The sequence below is a fragment of the Ochotona princeps genome, chromosome 10, assembly GCF_030435755.1.
Source record: "Ochotona princeps isolate mOchPri1 chromosome 10, mOchPri1.hap1, whole genome shotgun sequence".
In the NCBI taxonomy this organism is placed as follows: domain Eukaryota; kingdom Metazoa; phylum Chordata; class Mammalia; order Lagomorpha; family Ochotonidae; genus Ochotona; species Ochotona princeps.
Genome location: NC_080841.1, coordinates 67,462,199 through 67,483,805, shown reverse-complemented (window position 1 = coordinate 67,483,805; position 21,607 = coordinate 67,462,199). Strand labels below are relative to the sequence as shown.

At 48.0% G+C, this 21,607-nt stretch overlaps 1 protein-coding gene across 1 annotated transcript; it reads left to right on the top strand.

Annotated features, from left to right (window-relative positions):
- The first annotated feature begins 8,153 nt into the window (after nt 1-8,153).
- Nucleotides 8,154-20,850, top strand: CCSAP (centriole, cilia and spindle associated protein). Its single transcript, XM_036495346.2, has 3 exons — nt 8,154-8,546; nt 18,678-18,943; nt 20,149-20,850. Exons 1-3 carry the CDS (start codon nt 8,171-8,173, stop codon nt 20,323-20,325), a joined length of 819 nt encoding a protein of 272 aa, XP_036351239.2. The 5' UTR covers nt 8,154-8,170; the 3' UTR covers nt 20,326-20,850.
- The last annotated feature ends 757 nt before the right edge of the window (nt 20,851-21,607 follow it).

Here is a 21,607-nt window from a genome sequence, read left to right as displayed (position 1 = left end):
CAACCCAAATAGAAGCAACAGCCAGGCTGAGGTCAGAGAGTAGGAGGTCCACCCATGTCTCCCCTACAGGTGGCAGGGCAGACCTGTACTTGGGCCATCTTCCACTGCTTTGCCAAAATTTCTGAATGGGAAATTCAACAGCTGGACTTGAAGCATCCCTCATGTGGGGTGCCATGGTCACAGGCAGTGGCTTAACTTGTACTTGCTGTACCTCTTTTCACATTTTAACAAACAACAATCCAAGTAATAATATTTGCAGAGCTACTCATGACTAGTTCCTAGAATAGTAATGTTTTCATAAGAATTTCAGGGGCCCTCTGAAATAGATGACTGACATGGTACCCTGCTAAGAAGGAAATCTTCACCTGACTCACCTGACTGATAACAATCGCTACTTTTACCCACTTAAGAACCTGTTTTGTTGGGGCCTACACAGTGGCTTTGTAGATTAAGCCTCCACATGGGCACGGGTTGAAGTCCTGGCTGCTCCACTTGTGTTCCAGCCACCTGTTGATGACCTGGGAAAGTAGCAGAGGATGCACCAAGTGCTTGGACTTCCTCACCCATGTGAGAAACTCAGTGAACCTCTTGGCTCCTGGCTTCCTCCAGCCTGGCCCAGATCCAGCCGCTGCGGTCATATTTGCCACGAACCAGCGGCTGTAAGACCTCTTTATCTGTTTTATCTTTTCTCTTTGTAAATCTGCTTTTCAAACAAAAATAAATATATCTTAAATTTCTTTTAAAAAAATTCTCAGCCTGATGAATGGGCAGAGCATGTTTTTTGGTATCCTGAGTTCTTTCCCCAAGACCTTCTTGAAATAAACTCTCTCCTTTTGTCAATACTTATTTCCAGTGAATTGGATGCCCAAGCGCCACCAGCAAGGGTCTGAGTGTTTGTCCAGTAACATTTTGACTGGCTTTAAATTACATGGTCTTATAAATCTCCCAGAATTTAAAAAAGAAGAAAAGGAAGAAAGAGGAGGAGAAGGAAAGAAAAGAAAGAGAAAGCTTAGCTTTTACGTTCACTCTAGAGAATCATTTTCAATCACTTAGGAAATAATGTAACCAAATGTCCAGAAATGCACATAATACAAGAGGATAAGATCAGCAAGAGAGGAAACCAGAGCTGGAGAAGACCAGGGTGTGGTGGGTTAGTGCACGGAAGTAGGCAAAGCAGTTGCCTCTAAATGATTCAGGAGCAAAAGCAAGGGAAAGCAGAGCTTGCAGTACCCTGGAATAAAAAGAAAGTCATTTTGCCAATTAGGGATCAAAACAAACGTCCCTGTAGGTGTCACAGAGGATAACGGGTGCAGAGTGAACCTGCTCCCAGCACTCCCTAACGGTCAGAGGCTGGTGGTCTCTGTGCAGTGCTTCCAGGAACACAGGACTCCAACACCAAGTACAATTTAGAAAAAAAAAAAAAAACAATGCTGGGAGGGGCCAGATCAAAGCTCTTGAAGGACTCTGTCTTCTAATGGGTTGGGTAGAATGCACGGGAATGCCTCAATTGGAACAAGGAGGCAATCTTCCAAGAAAACTCTGTGCTTGCTCCCCAGCCTCACCTAGTTGGAAGCACTATTCTCGGAGGGTACTGCTGCAGGGTAGCCTGTGCTGCTGGACTAGATGGTGGGATGGCCAGCCTTTCAGGCTCTGAAGGAAGCTTCCTGAAAAGATTATATCCTGATGGAATGTGTGCAGATAGGAGCAAGTTTTTCCTCATAAAGGAAAAGCAAATACCCAACCTAAGATGCAATAGCATCATTATTACAGACTGCCTGTGGAGCAAGACAGCAAGAATTATACCCGCGCACTCCTGCAAAGCAGGCGTTCCACACGCAGCCCGACCAACTGCACATAAAATTCTGTGTGCTGACAAATCACCATAGTAATCATACTGTTCTTCATCTGGCATCCTGTTATTTAGTAGACACAGTAATTGGGGAGATTTTTCTCTTCTTTGGATGGCTCCAAGAGTGGGAACATCAAGGCAGGCACATTGTTCTAGAAGACAATCAGAGGCACTGTGCTGTGAGGCTTACAAGTTGGAAGATGGAGGGAGACGTGGTAAAAGGGAAGCAGAGACAGAGAGAGGGAGGGTAAAGGGGAGAAGGAGGAGAAAGAAAAGAGAGCGCAGGGGAGAGGGTCTGAGAGCTAGCACCATAGGCACAGTAGTCAAAGGCAGCAGGGGCAGAGAAGCGGGGAGACACAGGGACTTTCCCCAGAGGGACAGTCAGAGCAGAGTTGAGCAGCTTCAACTGGTGTCTAGGGTCTGAGTCCTGGAAAGAGCATCTCTGTCTCTTCTCAGTAAGTGAAGGGCTTAAGGTCATTTTCTAAACCCCAACAGCAGGTGGATGCCATGGTAACTACAGTGATCTGCCCGGAGGTGGTGTGGGTGCCCCTCTCAGCTCTGTACCCCTCTTCTGCTTAACAAGAGATCCAGGCTAATCAACTGGGATATTTCTCCAGTCTTCCAGAAACAAACTCAAACTATAACACTTGTGAAGATTTTTTTTTCCAGGACTGGATAGCCTTTAGCAATAGAGTGATTACCAGGAGCAACCACATCAAAGAAACAGTGCAGATCTTGTCTGTATGAAAGTACCTATCTGTGTATATGTTTATGACAGTTCCTGGCTAAATCCCTCATAGACAAAAAGGGAAAGAGCAGATGAATAGTACTGAGTTGAAGTTGAGTAGTTTTTTGTTTTGCTTTGCTTGTTTTTTAAGAACTGGTATGTGGGGCCCAGCGGCATGGCCTAGCAGCTAAAGTCCTCACCTTGAATGCCCCAGGATCCCATATGGGTACTGGTTCTGATCCCTGCGGCTCCACTTCCCATCCGGCTCCCTGCTTGTGGCCTGGGAAAGCAGGAGAGGACCGTCCAATGCTTTGGGACCCTGCACCCATGTGGGAGACCTGAAGGAAGTTCCTGGATCCTGGCTCTGGATCCGCACGGCACCGGCCGTTGTGCTCACTTGGGGAGTGAATCATCGGATGGAAGATCTTCCTCTGTCTCTCCTCCTCTCTGTATATCTGGCTTTGTAATAAAAATAAATGAATCTTTAAAAAAACCTGGTATGTGATAGATTATATCCCATGAACTGGATTTCTTCTCCTTCTTTAAGAAAATTTGTATTCATTTATTTTGATTATTTGAGAAAAAGAAGAAGGGGGGTTGGAGACAGAGGGAACAGAAAGAGGTTTTATCTATTGCTTCACTCCTCAAACCCCTGCTGTGGCTGGCATTTGGACTAGGACAGGCCCAACTGGAAGCAGGGAGCTCCCACAGGGGTGCCAGGGATCCAATTCCTGGAACCATCACCTGTTGCTTCCCAGGCTGTACATCTGCAGGAAACTGGGACTCCAACCCACATACACTGACATGGTGGCTTAACAGCCAAAGGCCCTATCCAATTATTTATTGTCTTACAAGTTCTTTGTCTTTGTGCTGCTGTAACAATGTGGATCGGTCTGGGAGCTCTGGGCTGGGCAGTGCTGGACAGTGCAGAGTTCAGGCCTGCCATGGCTGCAGCCTTGTGTGGACTCCGACTTTTCCCTCTGTTGGGCCTTGCAGGAGCTAGATGATTGCACATCTCAGAGATGACTTTGATAATCCTGTGTCTGGGAGACAGGTATGCCATTCATAGAAATTTGTAATGTAGAAGAAGAGATTGAGGGGGTTAAGAAGAGGTAGGCATGAGCATTGAACAGACATCTGCAAGTTGTGTACAAGGTGTCTGTCCTGGATCTCCAGAGGAGCCCAAGCTTGAGGTACTGATGGCAGGGGTCATGCAGAGAAGGGGTGAAAAGAGAAGGGAGGCAAGAATGGAGACCTGCAATTGAAGAGAGGCATAGGAAGCCACCAGGAAATGGGGATGCCTGTCTGAGGAAAAGGACATAGGACAGCCCTGTGTATGATATAAAGTGTTTGCTGGTACATTGCAAATATCAATTCTGGCTGATTGTAGTAGGGGGAAAAACACACATCTAATGGTTGGGGAGATAGGTTCTAGATTCTGTGGAAGGGCTGAAGCTCTAAGAGGAAGAACACAAACAAGACTGTACCCCATGGGGTGCCAGATACCACAGTGCCTCACCCCTAAAACCACTCGCTCTGGATGCTGGTATTCCTTTCCCACTGTGACTATTGCTGCCCTAGGACCCAAGGCTGGAAATCAGCATTCCAATCTTCCTGATCCTTGATTCTACGTGTCAGCAGAGCCTGGTTCAATGTGTGGGCAGGACTCCTGATGAGTAGAGCTTAAGTCCCATAACTGTACCATAGCTGCAAGGGAAGCGGGGGCGGGGAGGGAGGGAATAGCTAGCATTTCCAGCCTGTAGGCTAGCAAGGGGATTCACAAAATGTTGAGTCGATAGAGAACTCCTAGGTATAGTTGTGTGAGGGGAGAAAGAGAGAGAGAAAGTGAGAAGTGGGCTGATGGAGGGAGCGTTGTGTGGTAGGAGGGGAAGCAGCAGTTTCTTCTAGAAAGGAAAGCAGGATGAAGTGGAGGAATTTATTTTTTGGAGGATAACTTTCCCTGACTCAGAAGGTTTGGACATTGAAATAAGATGGGAGGGGCCACCGAGGCAATGGTAGAGACAGAGGCCAACACAGAATGGGAATGCAGTGAAGTCCAACCATTCACCCTGACCATGACAGCCTGTGTGGTGCCTGCCGTGGCAGGCTGCCTGTTCCTTGGCTGGCCAGACCCAGTCACTGCAGGTTTTATTTGTTAATTTAATTTAACTTAATTTATCTGAAAGGCAGAATTACAGAGAAACAGAGGGAAAGACTGACAGGTGTCTTTCACCCTCTGGTTCACTCTCCAAATGTCTGCGATTGTTGAAGCCCGAATTTTCCTTCAAGTCTCCCACATGGGTGCAGGGGCCTAAGCACTTGAGCCATTTTCTGTTGCTTTCCTTCACTGACAGGTGTGAAGTTGCATGTTTGATGTTGTATCTGAAGCACATACCAGTTGGAAAGGTAGATCTACAGAGAGAAGCAGAGACAGAAAGATCTATCTGCTGTTTCACTCCCCAAGTGGCCACGATGGCCAGAGTTGAGCCTTTTTGAAACCAGGCGCCTCCTCTGGCTCTCCCACATGGATGTAGGATCCCAAGGCTTTGGGCCATCCTCTACTGCTTTCCCAGTTCACGAACAGGGAGCTGGATGGAAAGTGTAGCAGCTGGGACATGAACTGGTGCTCATATGGGATTCTAGCACATGAAGGGGGAGGATTAGCCAACTGAGCTGTTGTTCCAAGCCCATCCATGCATTTTAATTATGGAACATAGGGACAAGCAAAAAGAAAAGACTTGTTTATTTTATTTGCATAAAAAAGGATATATCCTAAAATCCTATTTGCACATGTGTGTATGGTTGCGTCATAGATTGAAAAAGTGGGTCACAAATTCTCCCATCTAGACAGCAGCCCTTTTGTAATATGAGTTTGCTGTTCTTCCTTTGCAGAGGTGGCGTTTATTTCTCTCCTCCTTGAAGCTTGGCCCTGTGACTTACTTGAACGTTAGAATTCAGCAGTAGACATCTGTGAGCTTCAGAGGCCAGTCCAGCCCTCTGAAGGATGAGGCTGAGATAGTCCAGCTCACAGTCAACTTGACTGCCAGGTTCATGGGCGAGGCCATTTTGAAACTTCCAGGCCAGTTGGCCCTGCATCTGAATGCAACAGTTGAGGGACTGCTCAGTTAACCCTGAGAGCAGGAGGAATATTAAATCTTTGCTGTTTAATTAAAAAAAAAGTTTTATTTGTCATGATACAGTTCCATAGGCTCAGGGATTTCCTCTTCCATCCTTCTCATTCTCCAGCCCCTCCATATTATTACAATAGCATAGTCCTTCAGCAACAGTCATAAGTCCATCATTGTGCTATTTAAGTTAAATCTTAGTTGTTTTAAGCCACTAGGTTTGGAAGTGAATTATGCAGCAAAAGTTCTTGAAACAGATTGTGTCTTGTATTTCTCAAAAAATTTGCACGTTACTAATTCTAACTCATTATTAAGTATTTGTGATGTTCTTTAGGCTGCAAACATTGGAACCCAGCCCTAGGGGTAGGCTTTTGGGCTAAAGGTTAGGATGCTGGTTGAACACCTACACTCAGCATGATAATGACTGGGTTCAGTCTCTGGTTCCAGGTCCCTACTAATGCAGGGAGGCAGTGATGGGTTCCAGACACTCAAGTGGGAGACCTGAACTGAGTTCCTGGCTCCCTCTTGACACATGGGCATTTGGGGAGTAAAGCAGCAGGTAGGAGCACTAGCAAAGGAGATTAAATAGAGAAAGGAAGGGCACCTAAAGAGAGATCACATTAGAATGTTTCTGCCACATGCCAAGGTGTTAAGGCAGAGCAGCAAGAGGTGGAAGGCAGGGCCTGTGTGGAGACAGCAGCCCCAGACATGGGGGTGCCCCCAACTTGCCCCAGAACTGAAGCCCCTGGGCCAGTAATTCCAGTTCTCACGATAAAGTCTGGGTGTTTTAGTTAAGATGGAGGGTAGGAGAAGAAGGAAAGGACATGAATACAGAGGTGGAAAAAAAAAAGAGGTGAGGGACAGGTGTTGTGGCTTTGTGGGTAAGGCTGCCACCTAGGGCTCCAGAGTGCCATAAGTGCACCTGCTGGAGAATCGGCTGCTCTGTTTCCTACCCAGTTCTCTGTCATTGCACCTGGGAAAGCTGGAGAGAATGGCTCAAGTGCTTGGGTCCTTGCACTACGTGGAAGGCACTCGGGAAGTTTGGATTCCTGGATTTGTCCCTGGACCCTTCCTCCACACCCTCTTAGCCTCAATCTCCTCCCCTCTTGCAGCGATTTGGGGTCAATCAGTAGATGGAAAAATCTCTGTGTTCCCCATCCCATCTCTTTAACTCTGCCTTTCAAATAAACAAATATATCTTTAAAAAGGAAAGAAAGAAAAAGAAAAAGAAAAAGAAAAGAAAAAGGTAAAACCAGAGAACCCTAGAATGGCAGCCAGGAGGGAAGCACTCATGCGCTGGGCCTGCTTCTTCACTGCTGAGCGTGTTCTGATTCTTCAAAACTTCTTTTAAGTCTTTCTGCAATTATTGTATCTATTTCCTCCCCCTCCCTGCTTTTTAAAGGAAGAGGTGTTTCAAACTGCAACAACAAACAGGGCAACACTGTATTTTTCCTTGTAACTGTATTTGTGCTCAGATTGGACTTGGAGCGAGAGGCACGGTTTCAGTAAATCTTCAAAAGTGATTCCGGACACAGACAAGGACTTGCACTCCAACATCGAAAGCCAGGACAGCAGGTGTTGCAAACACTGGGAGGACACAGCATCGGTAGACTTCCAAAAGAGAATGACACTGACTTGGGGCAGCACTTGCTGGGGGAATGGGTGGGCCCAGACTGGCAGACTCGCCCGCACCCTGGCTCCCCGCGCTGTGCACAGAACCAGCCGCCCCCACCGAGCGGGGCGGAGGGCCCGGGGCCCTGAGCGCGCGGGGGAGGCGTCTGCTCCCGGGACTGAGGCGGTGCCTTCGCCTGCCGGCTGCCGCAGGAACGCGGGCTGCCGTGCAACCGGCGACACCCAGCAGGAGAGAAAAGCACGGCCGAGAGCAAGCCGCGCTAGAGCTGCTGCGCCACGCGAGTCGCGGGCCTGAGCGCGAAGGATCCGCGGGCGCCGCGGGGTCGCCGGCGCTGCAGGAGCAAGGTAAGGTCGCCCACTGCCCCCTTGGCCCACAAGCACTGCTCGGGAGGGCTCCTCCGGGGATCCCGGGACCACTCGGTTCCGGGCTTTGCAACAGCCCCGCTTCATCTCCCACCTCCCGGCCGCGCCGGCCCGTAGCCTCTTGGGTCCGTTCTCTGGGGTGACCCACCCCCAGTCCCTTGGCGCGGACCCCAGCTCCCGCCGCCTCTCCGGGGCGCCCCGTCCGGAAACCCGCCCTGGACCTGCCCGCGCCCCTGGACCGGGCCGCGGGGCACCGCCTCCCGCCGGGGTCGCTCCGCCCCGCCCCCGCCTCTCCGCCCCCTTCCGCCCCGTCCGGGCGGGGCTCCGGGTTTAAATGTCGCGGCGGGCCTGGTCGGGCCGGCCGAGGGGCGGGCCGGGCCTCTGTGTCGAGTCCCGGCCCCCGTAGGAGGCGACGGCACGGTGCGGCGGACACTCAGGGCCGGCGGCGGCAGCAGCAGCAGCAGCAGCAGCACCATGTCCCCGGGAAGCGGGGTGAAGAGCGAGTACATGAAGCGCTACCAGGAGCCGCGCTGGGACGAGTACGGGCCGTGCTACCGGGAGCTGCTGCACTACCGCCTGGGCCGCCGGCTGCTGGAGCAGGCGCACGCGCCCTGGCTCTGGGACGACTGGGCCCCTGCCGGAGGCTCGGACGACTCGGCCTCGTCGGCTTCGTCGGGTGCAGGGCGCCCCGCGGCTCCCGCGCCCCGCTGCGCCCCGGCCTCGCCCCCGCCGCCCGCGCAGGCCGGGGCGCGGGAAGAGCCGGCGCGGCGCGCGCGCGAGGCCCCGGAGGAGCCGGGCGCGGAGGCCGGGTCCGCCGAGGCGGTGGAAGCGGAGGACGCGGCTGTGCCAGGTATGGGCTCCGGGGCAGGGCCTGCGAGAGGGCCTGGTGTGTTTTGGGTTTCTGGGCTGGCTGGCTGTGACTCCGCTCGGGCAAGCTGCTAAGCGGGTGGGGGTGGGAGGATTGTTGCGGAAGGCGACACCGCCGCCCTGGATCGTTGTTCACCCCGCCCTCGCACCCTTATTTTCCCTAACTCGGAGCGGAGCTGACCTCCACGGGTTTCTCAGCACCCATTTCCGATAAGCAGCGCCCCTGCTTTCATCAGTTGCTTGATGGTGACCCAGCGGGTGGAGAGCCACGCAGCTAAGCTTTCTGCCTTCTGAATGAGGCCGTTGTGTTCCGGATGAGCTGCCTGAGCTCACCACGTTGTCCCTGGAGAGGGTTGCGCGTCCGTGGACCTGGACTGGCGTCTGCGAGCTTGCTCCTTCCCGCCACCACGGGCTCTTCGGTTTTTCTAAGCAGGTGCTCGAGAGAGACCGACAGCTAAGATTTAGTGACAGCGGCTGCTTTCGCTATCCGGGGGTGTGTACGTTTTCTGTAAACATGCACGACCACGCTCAGACGTAGGGCCCCCGTTTTTTGCCCCCTCCCCTGTTTTTTTGGTAGATGAGGAAATGGAAGCTCAGGGTAAATGATGGGTGACATCTTGTTTACCCTGTTTGTAAGTCAGGCTGTTTAGGGTCTCTGAGATGCCGAGGAGGAAGCGAAGTTTCGCCTGTGAGTCGGTTTGCTGTACTCTTGCTTATGCCATATTGGGTTATTCGCAGCTCAGCTGTGGCGGAGCTGTCTCCCCATCACAGTGGAACTTGTGAATTCCCACTGATGCCTGATGGCGTAAATCAGCATTGCTGGAGATTAGGATAACAGAAGGTGGAGGGGTGGGGAGTTGGGCCTTCCAGAGCATTCCATGGGCACGAAGCTATCGGCTACATGATGAGATCCTCTTGAGCAGGCAGCACAGGCTGTCCTCCTCCTTCTCTCTCCCTTCGTTGTTTATTAAGGAATTCCCAGACGGCTTTCAGGCAGTGTTGTAGCAAAGTAACAGAGCAGGATCTTCCACCCGCTGGCTCACTCCCCAGATACCCTCCAACTGGCAAATCTGGGCCAGGCCAATGCCAAGAAGCAGGAATTCCATGCAGGTCTTCCCTGTTGGATGGTAGAAACCAGAGTGCTTAGGCTGTCATCTGCCGCCTCCCAAGTGGTGTGAAGCTGGATGGGAAGTGGAGGCGAGACTTCATTCCCAGGTACTCCAAGATGGGATTCCCATATCCCATCCCTGGCTTAACCAGTCACACCCAGACATCTGCCCTAGCTGCTTGCTCTCTGCTGACATTTGTGCTTTTGGCATGGAGGGGAAAGAAGGGATGTTTTCTGCTGTCTGTGCTGCCAGCTGCCAGGAGCTTTTGCTGGTTCCTACTTATCCAGGTCCGTCTTGATCCTTGTGTTGGGCAAGATGAAATTAGGTGATTTCATGTGCGAGGGTGATTAACACTCTTGCATTTGTTGTTCTGAAGAGGTATGTATGCTGAGTTGCCGCAGAACGACAGCAGCTCTCTTCTGATCACTTTAAATTGCCTGGATTTTTTCCTTTGGTATTTCCTTCTGTATCTCTGAGTGACATGGCTTATATTGATTTTTTTTTTTTTTTTTTGTCTTTCAGTCGTTTCCATGATTTATTGACCGAGTTCCCTTTATTCTCCTTACCCACACTGCCAGCAGTGGCCAGCCCTAGCAGGTGGCAGCCAGGGCCTTGTGCCTATGGGGTGTTACTCAGAGCTGAGCTACATTGTTTCCCAGAAGTCCTTGTCTTTCTTTCACAACATAACCCACACTTCAGGTCCCCTATCGCTTTCACCATCCCAGGCTGCCCTCCCGGGGCCTCTGACCTACTTCTTCCTGGCCTGCTTAGGATCTTGGAAGGGCACTTGGCCACTATCTCAGGGACTTCTGATTTTGAATTCTGTTGTGTGTTGTGTGGCTTTCTGGTCCTCCTCCTTGGTTTACCTCCCTCCCTCCACCCCGTCAATGAGATGTGGGATTCTGGGTTGAAGGTCATTGTGTCAATCATCTGGAGTCCCTGGTGTTTTGGGTGTAACTTTTGAGCTTCCTGATTCTGGATGCTTGGTAGCTAACCTGAGAAAGCTTGCTCCTGATCAGCTTCCACTGCTCCGTGCTTGGGATTCTGGTCTGTTTATGTGTGCTGTGCTGGGCCCTTGGTAGATCCCTGCAATCAGACTTGTGTGTTTAATTCTGAGTTTTCTTGAATTATTTTTACAGCAATGAGAAATACTTTTTGCCTGAAGTTTTCAGTTGGATATTAGACTCCATGTACTTAACCTTTAATTTTTTGCCCTTGGTACCCTTCCACCCCCATTTGTATCCTTCCCCCCTTTGTTATTCTCAATTGTATCTTCTAAGTCTTCAATAGCATTTTTCATTTCTGGGATCCTGTTTATTGACTTTTTAAAATTCAACGATTCTTGAATTGATGTCTAGGGCTGCCTTCACGCTTTCCCTTTTTATGCCTTTTTAAAACTAAGTATCTGCGTCTTGGTTCATACTTATAGTATCTTGTTCTGAGGATACTTCTGGAATGTTTCTTTGCTTGGTAAGTACGGTTTGTTTGTTTCCCTTCCCACCTCTGCTTTTGTTTCTTTTTGCTCGTAATTTTGTAGTTCACATTAGATACTTTCTGTTTTTCAAATGTCTAAGGATCTGTCAGCTTCTCTGTTTGATTTAAGGGATGGGCACTGAACCGTGCTGCAAAGTTCCCTGCTGGTGTGTGTTTGGGGGTCTGAAGATGGGAGTACTTGTTAATTGTGGAATTCTTTCCCTCCTAGAACTAACTTGAAGAATGATCTAGACTGTCTCCAGTTCCTTACTACATAGTTACATTCCATTTTAAATAAAGTATTATTTTTAGCAATGTTTACATGTGCCTAACTTTTGAAAATTTGCTTAAAACAATCACAGCAAAAAATAGTCCTCCTGACTCTTTTCCTACCCCTGCCCTCCGTTCCTTCCTGCTCCTCTCTGCTTTCCTTCTGACAATGGCTGCCCTCTTCTCGCTTTCCGTTTTAAACCTTATGAGTTGACTTCCCTTTAGGAGAGATGGGGTTTAGCTCAAGGTGTTAGCTCTGACCGCCCCCCCGCCCCACTCCACCCCAGACACACACTGACATCCATTTCTCCTCCCCTGTATCCATACGATATTAGCTACATGAGCTTGGTGTAATTCTTATTCTCTGTGTATTTGCAGATGAGTCGTGTAGCATATCCTGATGTTTTTCTCCATTATATTTTATGTTTTTCTTGAAGTTAATCATTGTTTCGCTATCTCTCTTTTGCTTTCAAAAAGATTCTGTCACCAGTTCAGTCAAATTGAAAAGCTAGTTATATTTCAGACACATCAAATATTCTATGATTCGCCTTTTTTTCCCCTTGGAGACCTTGATCTTTCTGTTCCGATCTAGACTTTATGATGCCCGGATGTGGCAGAGCTGCTAAACTGCGCCTGGTCCTCTCTGCTTGCCTGAGAAGGCATTTCTCTTATCCTGTCTCCTGCCTTTCACATTTCAACCTTTCTTTGGCCTATTCCTGCAGTTTGGTGCAGCATATCTTCTGTAGGCTCTGCAGAATATTGTACCAAAAGTAGACATTTTGTGACATTGCATATCTGAAGATGCCTGTTAGATACAAAGCCTGAGTTGATATTTTGGGAATCTGGAGAATTCTGAATGAGAAGTTCCAGACTTGGAATGTGTTTTATTACACTGAATTTTTAGCTTTCGGTTTTGCTGTTGAGAAGTAACAGGCTGACTTGTGTACCTGATCCCATGTGATTTTTAAAATTTTATTTTACTTTTATTTGGAAGGCAGAGTTACAGAGAGAAGGAGAGATGGAGAGCGAAAAACCTTCAATCCACTGGTACACTCCCCAAGTGGCCGCAAGGGCTGGCACTAAGCCAGTCTGTAGCCATCTTTCTGTATTTCCCACGTAGGTGCAGGCACACAAGCACTTGAGGCATTCTTCGCTACTTTCCCAGGTCATACGCAGGGAGCTGGATTAGAAGTGGAGCAGCGGGACTTGAACTGGCACCCACATGAGATGTCTGGTGGTCAAAGGTGGAAGCTTAGCCTACCTTACTCCCCTGTCATATGAGTTTTAATAAACCTTTTATATTCTTTTTATCCATTTGTCCTAAAATTCAGTGCTGTGCCTGTGTGTTGCTATGCATTTATTCTGGGCCCTGTGCAATGGCTTAATGGATAAATCTCATCTTACAAATGCCGGGATCCTGTATGGACACTGGCTTATGTCCTGGCTGCTGCACTTCCCATTGGCTGCCTGCTTGAGGACTGGGAAAGCAGCAGAGGATGGTCCAGGTCCTTGGGGACCCTGCACCCATGTGGGAGACCCGAAGAAGCCTCTGTTTCCTGGCTTTGGATCAGCTCAGCTCTGGCCATTATGGCCATTTGGAGGGTGAACCAGAAGATGGAAGGTCTTTCTCTGTCTCTCCTTTTGTCCGTAAAAAATCTAATCTGTCCTTCCAATAAGAATAAGTAAGTATTAGGCAAAAAAGAGGTGTCATTTGAGGTGTTAAAAAAATTAAAACTTCTTCCTGTTTAGTGATATTTCCTAATACTGTGAAAAGTATTTTCCTCTGCTCAATTTGCTTTATTTTTATCTTTTGTATGTATTCTTAGCTATGTGGTATTCTTTCAAGATCAAAACTCTTAATTCTATTTCTAGTTTAGCTTTCTAATTTTATCTTCCAAACTTTCTGCTGAATTTTAAAATTCTGCCACCCTAGTTTAAGTTTTCAAGAGATCTTTTTTTGAGTCCTCAGTGCTCTTTAATTCCTATGTTAAAGCGTTATCTGCTTGTTTATTTGAGAAGTGTATACAGAGGGAGAGGGAGAAAGAGAGAGAGAGAGAGAGAGAGAGAGAGAGAGAGAGAGAGAGAGAGAGAGAGAGAGAATGAATGAGAATGCATACAAGCAAGCATGTAAGCTGTCTGTTGGTTGAAGTGCCAGTAACAGCTAGAGCTGGGACCTCTATCCAGGTATCCCATTTGGATGGCAGGGACCCAGATGGTGGAGCCCTCACTTTTGCCTCCAAGGGCAGGCATTAGCAGCAATCAAGACCTGGGAGGGGAGCTGGCTCTCCAGGCTGGTCATGCTGATAGGAGAAGTGGGCATCTCAAGCTTTGTGCTAGCTATGCCAGATGCTCAGTTTTAATACCATTCTAGTTTTTAAAAACTCAGAACAGGGGCCCGGCGGCGTGGCCTAGCAGCTGGGGTCCTCGCCTTGAGCGCCCCGGGATCCCATGTGGGCGCCGGTTCTGGTCCCGGCAGCTCCACTTCCCATCCAGCTCCCTGCTTGTGGCCTGGGAAAGCAGTTGAGGACGGCCCAATGCATTGGGACCCTGCACCCGCGTGGGAGACCTGGAAGAGGTTCCTGGTTCCTGGCTTCGGATCAGCGCGCACCGGCCCGTTGCGGCTCACTTGGGGAGTGAATCATCAGATGGAGGATCTTCCTCTCTGTCTCTCCTCCTCTCTGTATATCTGACTTTGTAATAAAATAAATAAATCTTTTAAAAAAAAAACTCAGAACAAAAACCAAACCAACAAAATGTCTACCAGTTTCCCTGCAGAGCTGTCTTGAGTTCTCTGCCCTTTTTCTGTGTGTGTTTTGGTCTGCTGCTTGTAATGGGTGTGCTCATGTGTGTGCCTCTGCCCTACCTGCCCAACCATGACTCATGAGAGAGGCCTACAGCGTGCCGGGGCTGTGAGTGTTGACTGTACTTGGCTGAGGACCCAGTTGTTTCTCTGGGTGACCCCAACCATTGCTCTGAGCCTGTTTCTCTGTGTGAACTCTTCTCCAGATGGTGTGCCTCTGGTCTTTCGCCTCATGGATCCAAGGCTGCATGCTGGCATCCTGGGAGTAGAAATGGGGAAAAACGTGAGATGGAGCTCGTTATTTACTATGAGGCCTTTCACAAAGTCTTATTTTAAAGGTGTCATTCCCGTCTTCTCAAAACTGATTTCCCGAGGCCTGCCCCCTCTCCAGCTCCCTCTTGAGACAGGAACCTTGTGCTTTGGGGATAGGAAAGGACTGACTCCCACGGGATGGATTAGTGGAAGGAACATACAAGATGTATTGATTGGTACATTGCAGAATTACCCTGAAGACTAGGAACTCAACAGTATAGCACTGTGTGTTCTGAGGCCCACATGTTGGTTCCAGGGAGTGAGGATGCTTGGTCCTACTCTTTGGTTTCTTTGGCTTTTGTGGGGAGGGTCTTGGGGGTGGCTTACCTGGGACCTTGCAGGCATGAGTTACCAATGCACCTGGCTGGCCGTGTGACATGTTATCTGTGTTCCAGGGACAGTGTGCAGACACATACCAGGCAGGTGCTGGGGTGCCCTTTCTGCCCCGTTTGGGGAGCCCCATGGCACCTCTCTTACCCTACTCCTCCCGAGATAGCTGCCAGGAGTTACAAGGGTCTGCCCAGGTTTAGGCACGATGGCTTGGCCCCTGTTCTCAGTGTAATTTGTGTGCGGGCTGGGGTGCTGGTTGGTGCTGGATGTTCAGCTCTGGAGGATCTGGCTGCCTCGTTGTACTCTCTGAAACCACAACTTCCAATCTGGTGCCCTCTCCTCTTAGGCAGTTAGGATTCATCTGATCCAGGTCTTCCAGATTGTTTCTGCCCCTTCATCCACTTTTCTTCTTCCAAAGTTGTGTGAGTGCCTTTTGCCTGATGGCATTGCCACCCTTGCTTTGTCCTTGTATACCTTTCCCCTTCACCTAGTAGAGTTTTGGAAGGACCATAAATGTGTTTTCCATGTACATTTAACTTGAATCTCCCCATTTCTTGTATTCTTATTTTTACTTAAAATTTTTGCATTTATCTGAAAAGTAGAGTTAGACAGACAGAAAGAGACGCAGAGCTCTTTGATTGACTTATTTGCTCCCCAAATGGCCATAACGGCTGAAGCCAGGAGCCTGAAGCTTCCTGCGCGTCTGGAGGATGGCCAGAGACTAGGCACTTGAGCCATCCTCCCTGTTTCCCCAGATGTGATAGCAGGGAGCTGGGCTGCCTACAAGTGGGGCAGCTGAGATCCCCTGTCTCCATTTTTACTTGTTATGTCTTTGTCTTGATCTGATTTTCAAGAGGTTTGTGAATTTGTTTATTCCTCCCTCTACAAATTCTTGGCCCTTTGGATTCATTTTATTGTATGCTTTGTCGGCCCCCTTACCTCCACTTAGTGCCCGAGCCAGTATAGCTGCCAGGTGTGAGATCTGTGACTCCTCTTGGTACAGACTTTGTTGTAGTAGTTGGTGCTGTTAGCCGCGCTCTCCTTCGCTCAGACTCCTTCCTCATGTCTCTTTCTCCTACTCTTTCTAGTTGTCCATCTTGTGTCCCCTCTCAGGTTTTCCTTTCTTGGGCCGCCCGTTAAATAATAGTGTTCCCTGCAGCCTGGCTGCCCATTTCTTCTGGCTCTGTGCTTCCTTGGAGTATCTTGCTGCACATCGGCAAGCTCTGCTTCTGCTTGCTCTCACAACCTTCATCCCTGGTGTAGTTTCTGAGCTGCAGGCTGAGAGGCCGACAGCCTGCCTGCTTGGTTGCTGGAGGAGTATCTCAGGCTCGGGGTGGCATGGGTCTGTGTCAAGGCAGTGTGATGGTCCCCTTCAGGTGGCCGTGGGAGCCAACGTGCTCTTGTCCCTTTGTGCCACCTGGTGTCTGTCCTTCTGAGGGCCTTTGGTGAGAGGCCTCCTCAGCATCTGCTCCCATTGGTCTGATCAGGGTGTGAGGTGGGTCCGCTTCTGATCCCTGTTTGTGTCTACACCCCTGCCAGTGCTGTTTTACTGCCTTGGCCTGTTGATCATTTTGTTTTTGTACCTGGATTTTCTGCCCCACTCTGATCTCACCCTTCCCTCACCTTTTGGAACTAGAGGCTTTGTTCCTAAAATTAGGACCACACTATCATTTTTTAGCTTAAAATCCTTCAGTGAGTGCCTGGCACAATAGTCTGGTGGCTAAAATCCTTACCTTGCATGCATTGGGATTCCATTAGTATGCCAGTTCATATCTTGGCTGCTCCACTTTCCACCCAGCTCCCTGCTTGTGGTCTGGGAAAGCAGTTGAGGGTGGCCCAAAGTCTTGGGACCCTGCACCCATGTGGGAAAACCAGAAGTTCCCGACTCCTAGCTTTGATTCAGCTTAGCTCTGGCTGTTGGTGGCCACTTGGGGAATGAACAAGTGGATGGAAGATCTTTCTCTCTGTTTCTCCTTCTCGCTGTAAATCTGACTTTCCAATTAAAAAAAAATCTGAAAAACTTGAAAAATCCTCCAATAAGTTGTCATCATTTTCAGATAAAATAAACTCCCATGCATTTGGCACACTAAGCCTTAATTTTCTCCATACACTGCTTTGTTCTACCACCTGCATGTAGCTGCCATTCTAAACCATTTATTTATAAAATTTTATGTGAAACCCAGAGTTACAAGAGAGTGGTGGGGTGTGGAAGTGAGTGCACAGGGGGAAAGAGAGATCTTCCATCTGCTGGTTTTCTCCCCAGTTGGCTGCAACTCCATCTGAGTCTCCCACATGGATGGTGAGGACCCAAGTGCTCGGACCCAAGTGCTGCTTTCCCAGGCACCTCATCAGGGAGAAGGATTAGAAGGAGCACCTAGGGCTTGAAAAAGGCACTCATATGGGATGCTGGTGATGCAGGGTACAGCTTAGCTTGCTTGCTGTTAGCTTTCCTGCCCTATGTAGGAGTTCACCCTACCTTAAAGGGAATGAAGAGATGGGCAAGGGAGGAGTCATAACTAAAAGCGGTGTGGGTGGGCATTTGATGCAGCAATGAGGATGCTGGGTGGGGCACCCATATCCTGCATTTGAGTCCTTGGAGTTGAGTCCTTGCTCTGCCTGCATTTCTAACATCTTGATGATGCACACTCTGGGAGGCAGAAGGGGATGGATCGGGTATTTGGATCCTTGACACCCAGGAGGAAAATCTGGATGAGTTCCAGTTCCTGGCTTTGACCCTGGCCCCACCCTGGCCGCTGGGGGTTATTGGGAAATTAAATGAGCAGATGGAAGATCTTTATTTCTGCCTCTAAAACTAATTAAAAATTTTTTTTTCCTTACCAAATAGTTGGGGCAATAGTTTGAGGCTTTGCATTGTAGCCTAGAGTCATCACATCCAACTAAATTCTGCAGAGGGAGAAGGAGCCTTAGGGCCTAAACTCTGGATACTTAGTTGCACAAGGGCTGCTATTCCAGAATGGGAAACACAGACTCATAAAAGGTTTATGTAAAATAACAAAATGTTACTAAAAAACAAAAGATTTGATAAAAGCAAAATAGTGAATGACAAAGTCTGGAAAGGTAGTTAAGAGAGAGATACTTCTACAGAGTGTTTGACTAGGTTCTTCTAATGTGAGATGCTCACCTTGGGCAGCCAAGTGGTTGAGCAGTTTCTTCCCAGTTCCATAGGCAGAGTTTTTGATCTGTTTCTCCCAGGCATTTCTGTTTCCTCTGCGGAGAGCCCTTATCTCTAGCTGGGAACTGCATAACTGTGCACTCAGGGGGGTAACCATGGAAGCCATCCTGGATTGTAATAGAGGGCTTCTCAAAGTACGGTGGCCACCCGGCTCTTGCAAGGAGGAGGATCATAAGGAATGTTTCCCAGCCAAGGAATTCCAATTGAGTAACTTGAAAACCTGCCTTCTGCAACTGCTGGGTGGGGACCAGTCCCAATCCTTCCCTGAAGCAGCGCATGGAGATACTCGGATTTATGGTGGGGGTCTCTGAGAGAGCCATCAAGCCATGGTGCTTTCTGGCTTTTAGCATTTCACTGAAAACTAAATCTCAAGATGACGCAGCAGCTGCCTTTGAATAGGTGTGGTTCAGTCTAGGTGTGTTCCTTGTTGACTTCAAAGTAGAATCAGTGGTTTGAAAATTACTATGCTAACTTGTTTCTATTTCTGCTTTAAGTGAAACTGGAGTCCAGAAGTATGTGAAAATGTTATTGACTCAAAGAAGCATTATGATTGTTCTGCTGAAGTATTTGAAGTGATTACATGTAAATCTGATTTTAAAGTATTTGCATCATTTTCTTTTTCAAAAGCCTTGCCAGCGAAAGACGTAGAAGAAAAACCTGAACAGCAAACCAAAACGAAAGAAACTGACAAGTTACCCACCAGTGTTGTACCCCGACAACAACCAAGTGCCTTATTTGCTAGAGGAAATAGGAAAGCTGCCAAAAGTCCCCAAAGATCAAGTAAAATAAAAGAGAATAGGCACCCATTTGCTCTGTATGGCTGGGGAGAAAAACAGATGGATACAGGAAGCCAGAAGACTCACAATGTCTGTGCCTCCGCTCCTGTGCATGAGGTGTGCCCTGGGCTGCTGTGTTTCCACCTGAGGTTGGGGCTGTGCATCTGGCAGTGAGAGACATCCCACAGCCATTGGGATGCCACGGGCCCAGAGGGATCTCAAGGGATGCTACAGTGTACAAGGAAGGCCCACACTGAGGTTCTGACTGACCAATGGGATTCTGGATGGTGTTTGCATGGAGAGCAGGCTGCCCTGCAAGGAGTTAGATGGTACCCAGAAAGCTCTATGACACTGAGCCAGAAGGTGTAAAGGATGGAGTTAGGGTTCTCAGAGGAGCACAGATGGTCCTGGGAAGCTGTCCGTCTGGATTTGCCACTGGCCTCTTGAGAGGGTTCAGTTTCCTTGTCTTGGACAACCTGTTGTTTTCCTGACTCCTTTGTTCTTGGTTTGATTGTTGATAGCTGCACATCTGCCATAGGCCACCTTTTCACTCTTCCAATTAAATTCAGATTGCCATCTTTCCCATTTGTTTGTAACCAATGCATTTTAGTCCCAGGAGCTCCTCTGACTTAGCCATGGTTTTCCACCCAGTGTCAAGTCCTGAAAATATTTCAGACAAGAAGACTCTCAGGTCTGGTAGTAACAAAACAGTGGTTTCTTTTAACATTAATACTGTTATTATAGCCTAAAGCCATGGATACATTAAAAGATGTATAAACTGCAAGTTATATGAATTGTTTAAATACTGTAATCAGAGTTTGAACAGACTTCTGAACCCTGGCAGATGGTGTTATCTGGAGTGATATTTGAAACAACAAATTTGTTGCTTAACCAAAGATTTCTGACAAGTGCATGGGATTAATTTTAATAGGATTTATCCTGGAAGGAATAGAATGGGGAAGTCCCATGACACTTGTATTTAGTGTACTGCTTTAGAGATTCTTTAATGAAGTATGTATTCATGCTTAATGCCAAGCAGCTCCCACAATTTTCCAGTGTCATTTCTAGAAGCACACACAAATCAGTTGCTTGCCATTTCTGTCTGAAGCTGAAAGTTCTGTTGCTTAGTTTCATGAACATTGATAATGGGTAAGCCACAGCATCACGTGGAAGGAAGTCTACGTGCAGGCAAACTACGCACGTGACAGCTTGATGCTGTTTTGGGTGACGGGGTGGGGGTGGTTGTGATTGTCAGTACACGTGCTGTTGAGAGCACAAAAGCCACGCGAGTGATTAGACTTTTGCTTTTGAACTTCTCTTAGATTCATGAGTCAGCATTGCGAGCCAAGAACAGAAGACAGGTGGAAAAACGGAGACTGGTTGCTCAGAGGCAGCGTGCTCACTCTGTGGATGTGGAGAAGAACTGCAAGGTGAAGCCCGCCTCCTCGGAGAACCCCTGGATGACAGAGTACATGAGATGCTATTCAGCCAGAGCTTAAAGGACAGTAGCCTGGACAGCTTCTCACAGAAAAGTGTAAATGACAGAAAAGAAAAACCATCAAATGAAACTGGACATAGGTTTTAAGAAACCACCTGATTATGCAAGGTTTTTCTTAGGGAATTTCCAAAAGATTGTTTATTTTGATGACTACTGGTCACCTACCTCAGCAGTAGGACAGACAGTTGAAGCCATAGACACTTGATTATTTATGAAGATGATTCCCTAAATCTTTGGTATTCTTACAAGGGTTTTAAGGCATCTTAAATCTTTTAAGATTGACACCAAATGCCTTTAAATGGCTATAGATGCTTACCACTCAGTATTCTTTTCCTAGTGGAGCCCATTTTCATTCCTGTCCTGAATAACTTTTCATATTCCATAGCTGGTACATTCTTCCCACACTGCAGCCTAAGACTCATTTTCCTTTTGTGGAGTTCTCTTTGTGAAAGAATATCAAGTCAGGCATGATGTTCGACACCATTCATGATCCCATTTATGATGCAGCTAGGACTTCCTGAGAAATTAGATGCCTTTCAGTTCAGCATCACCTTCATGTACATTGTGACATTTAAGAACTGCCTGGGCTGGGTGGGGGGGGTCACCCTTTCCCTTGAAATTGTCTTCTAGGCACTTATTATTTAATAGCTCTATAGTTCAGATACATTCCAGTAATTGAAGTGCCAGTACAGTATGTGCTGAGGATAGTAATGAATTCAAGACTTACTTTAAAAAAAAATTTTTTTTTTCAGAATATATAGTATGCAATCAGTCACTTGACAGATTGGCATTTTGTTGTGTGCCCTTGTGGACTTCTGCCCCTTCTAGAATAGCTGGCAATGACATTTAGAATTTACAATCTGAAATTACATTCAGCAAATTCTGTTTAGTCCACTGGGAATGAGGGATTGATACTGATACCCAGTAGGCATTGCTCTCCACTCCCCCCACCCGTTGTCCTTTACAGACTTAGCTGCAGAGTCTGGATGAGGTATAAAATTCAGACTTCAGGTTGGAACTTATTACTGTTGGATTCCTGCTCAGTAGCTCCTCTGCTCAATTTGATGTCACAGTACAGTAGGATGTGTATAATTACAACTGTATTTCAACTGTACTATTTCCCTTGAGCATGTTTGCTTTTGGTGGGTAGAAGAGTGGCTTTATAAAAAACAAACAAAACCCACAGGTTTCCATCAAATGGGTCAAGTCTTGTCTAACCTGAGAAAGATGAGTGGTAAGTTATAACAGAAAGGCCCCTTGGCTGTGCTAGCCTAGCACCTGAG

Coding starts and splice junctions, on each gene's coding strand:
- CCSAP (XM_036495346.2), top strand. CDS start 8,171: ATGTCCCCGGGAAGCGGGGTGAAGAGCGAGTACATGAAGCGCTACCAG. Junction 8,547..18,677: donor GGAGGACGCGGCTGTGCCAG/GTATGGGCTCCG, acceptor CTTTTTCAAAAG/CCTTGCCAGCGAAAGACGTA. Junction 18,944..20,148: donor CCTCCGCTCCTGTGCATGAG/GTGTGCCCTGGG, acceptor AACTTCTCTTAG/ATTCATGAGTCAGCATTGCG.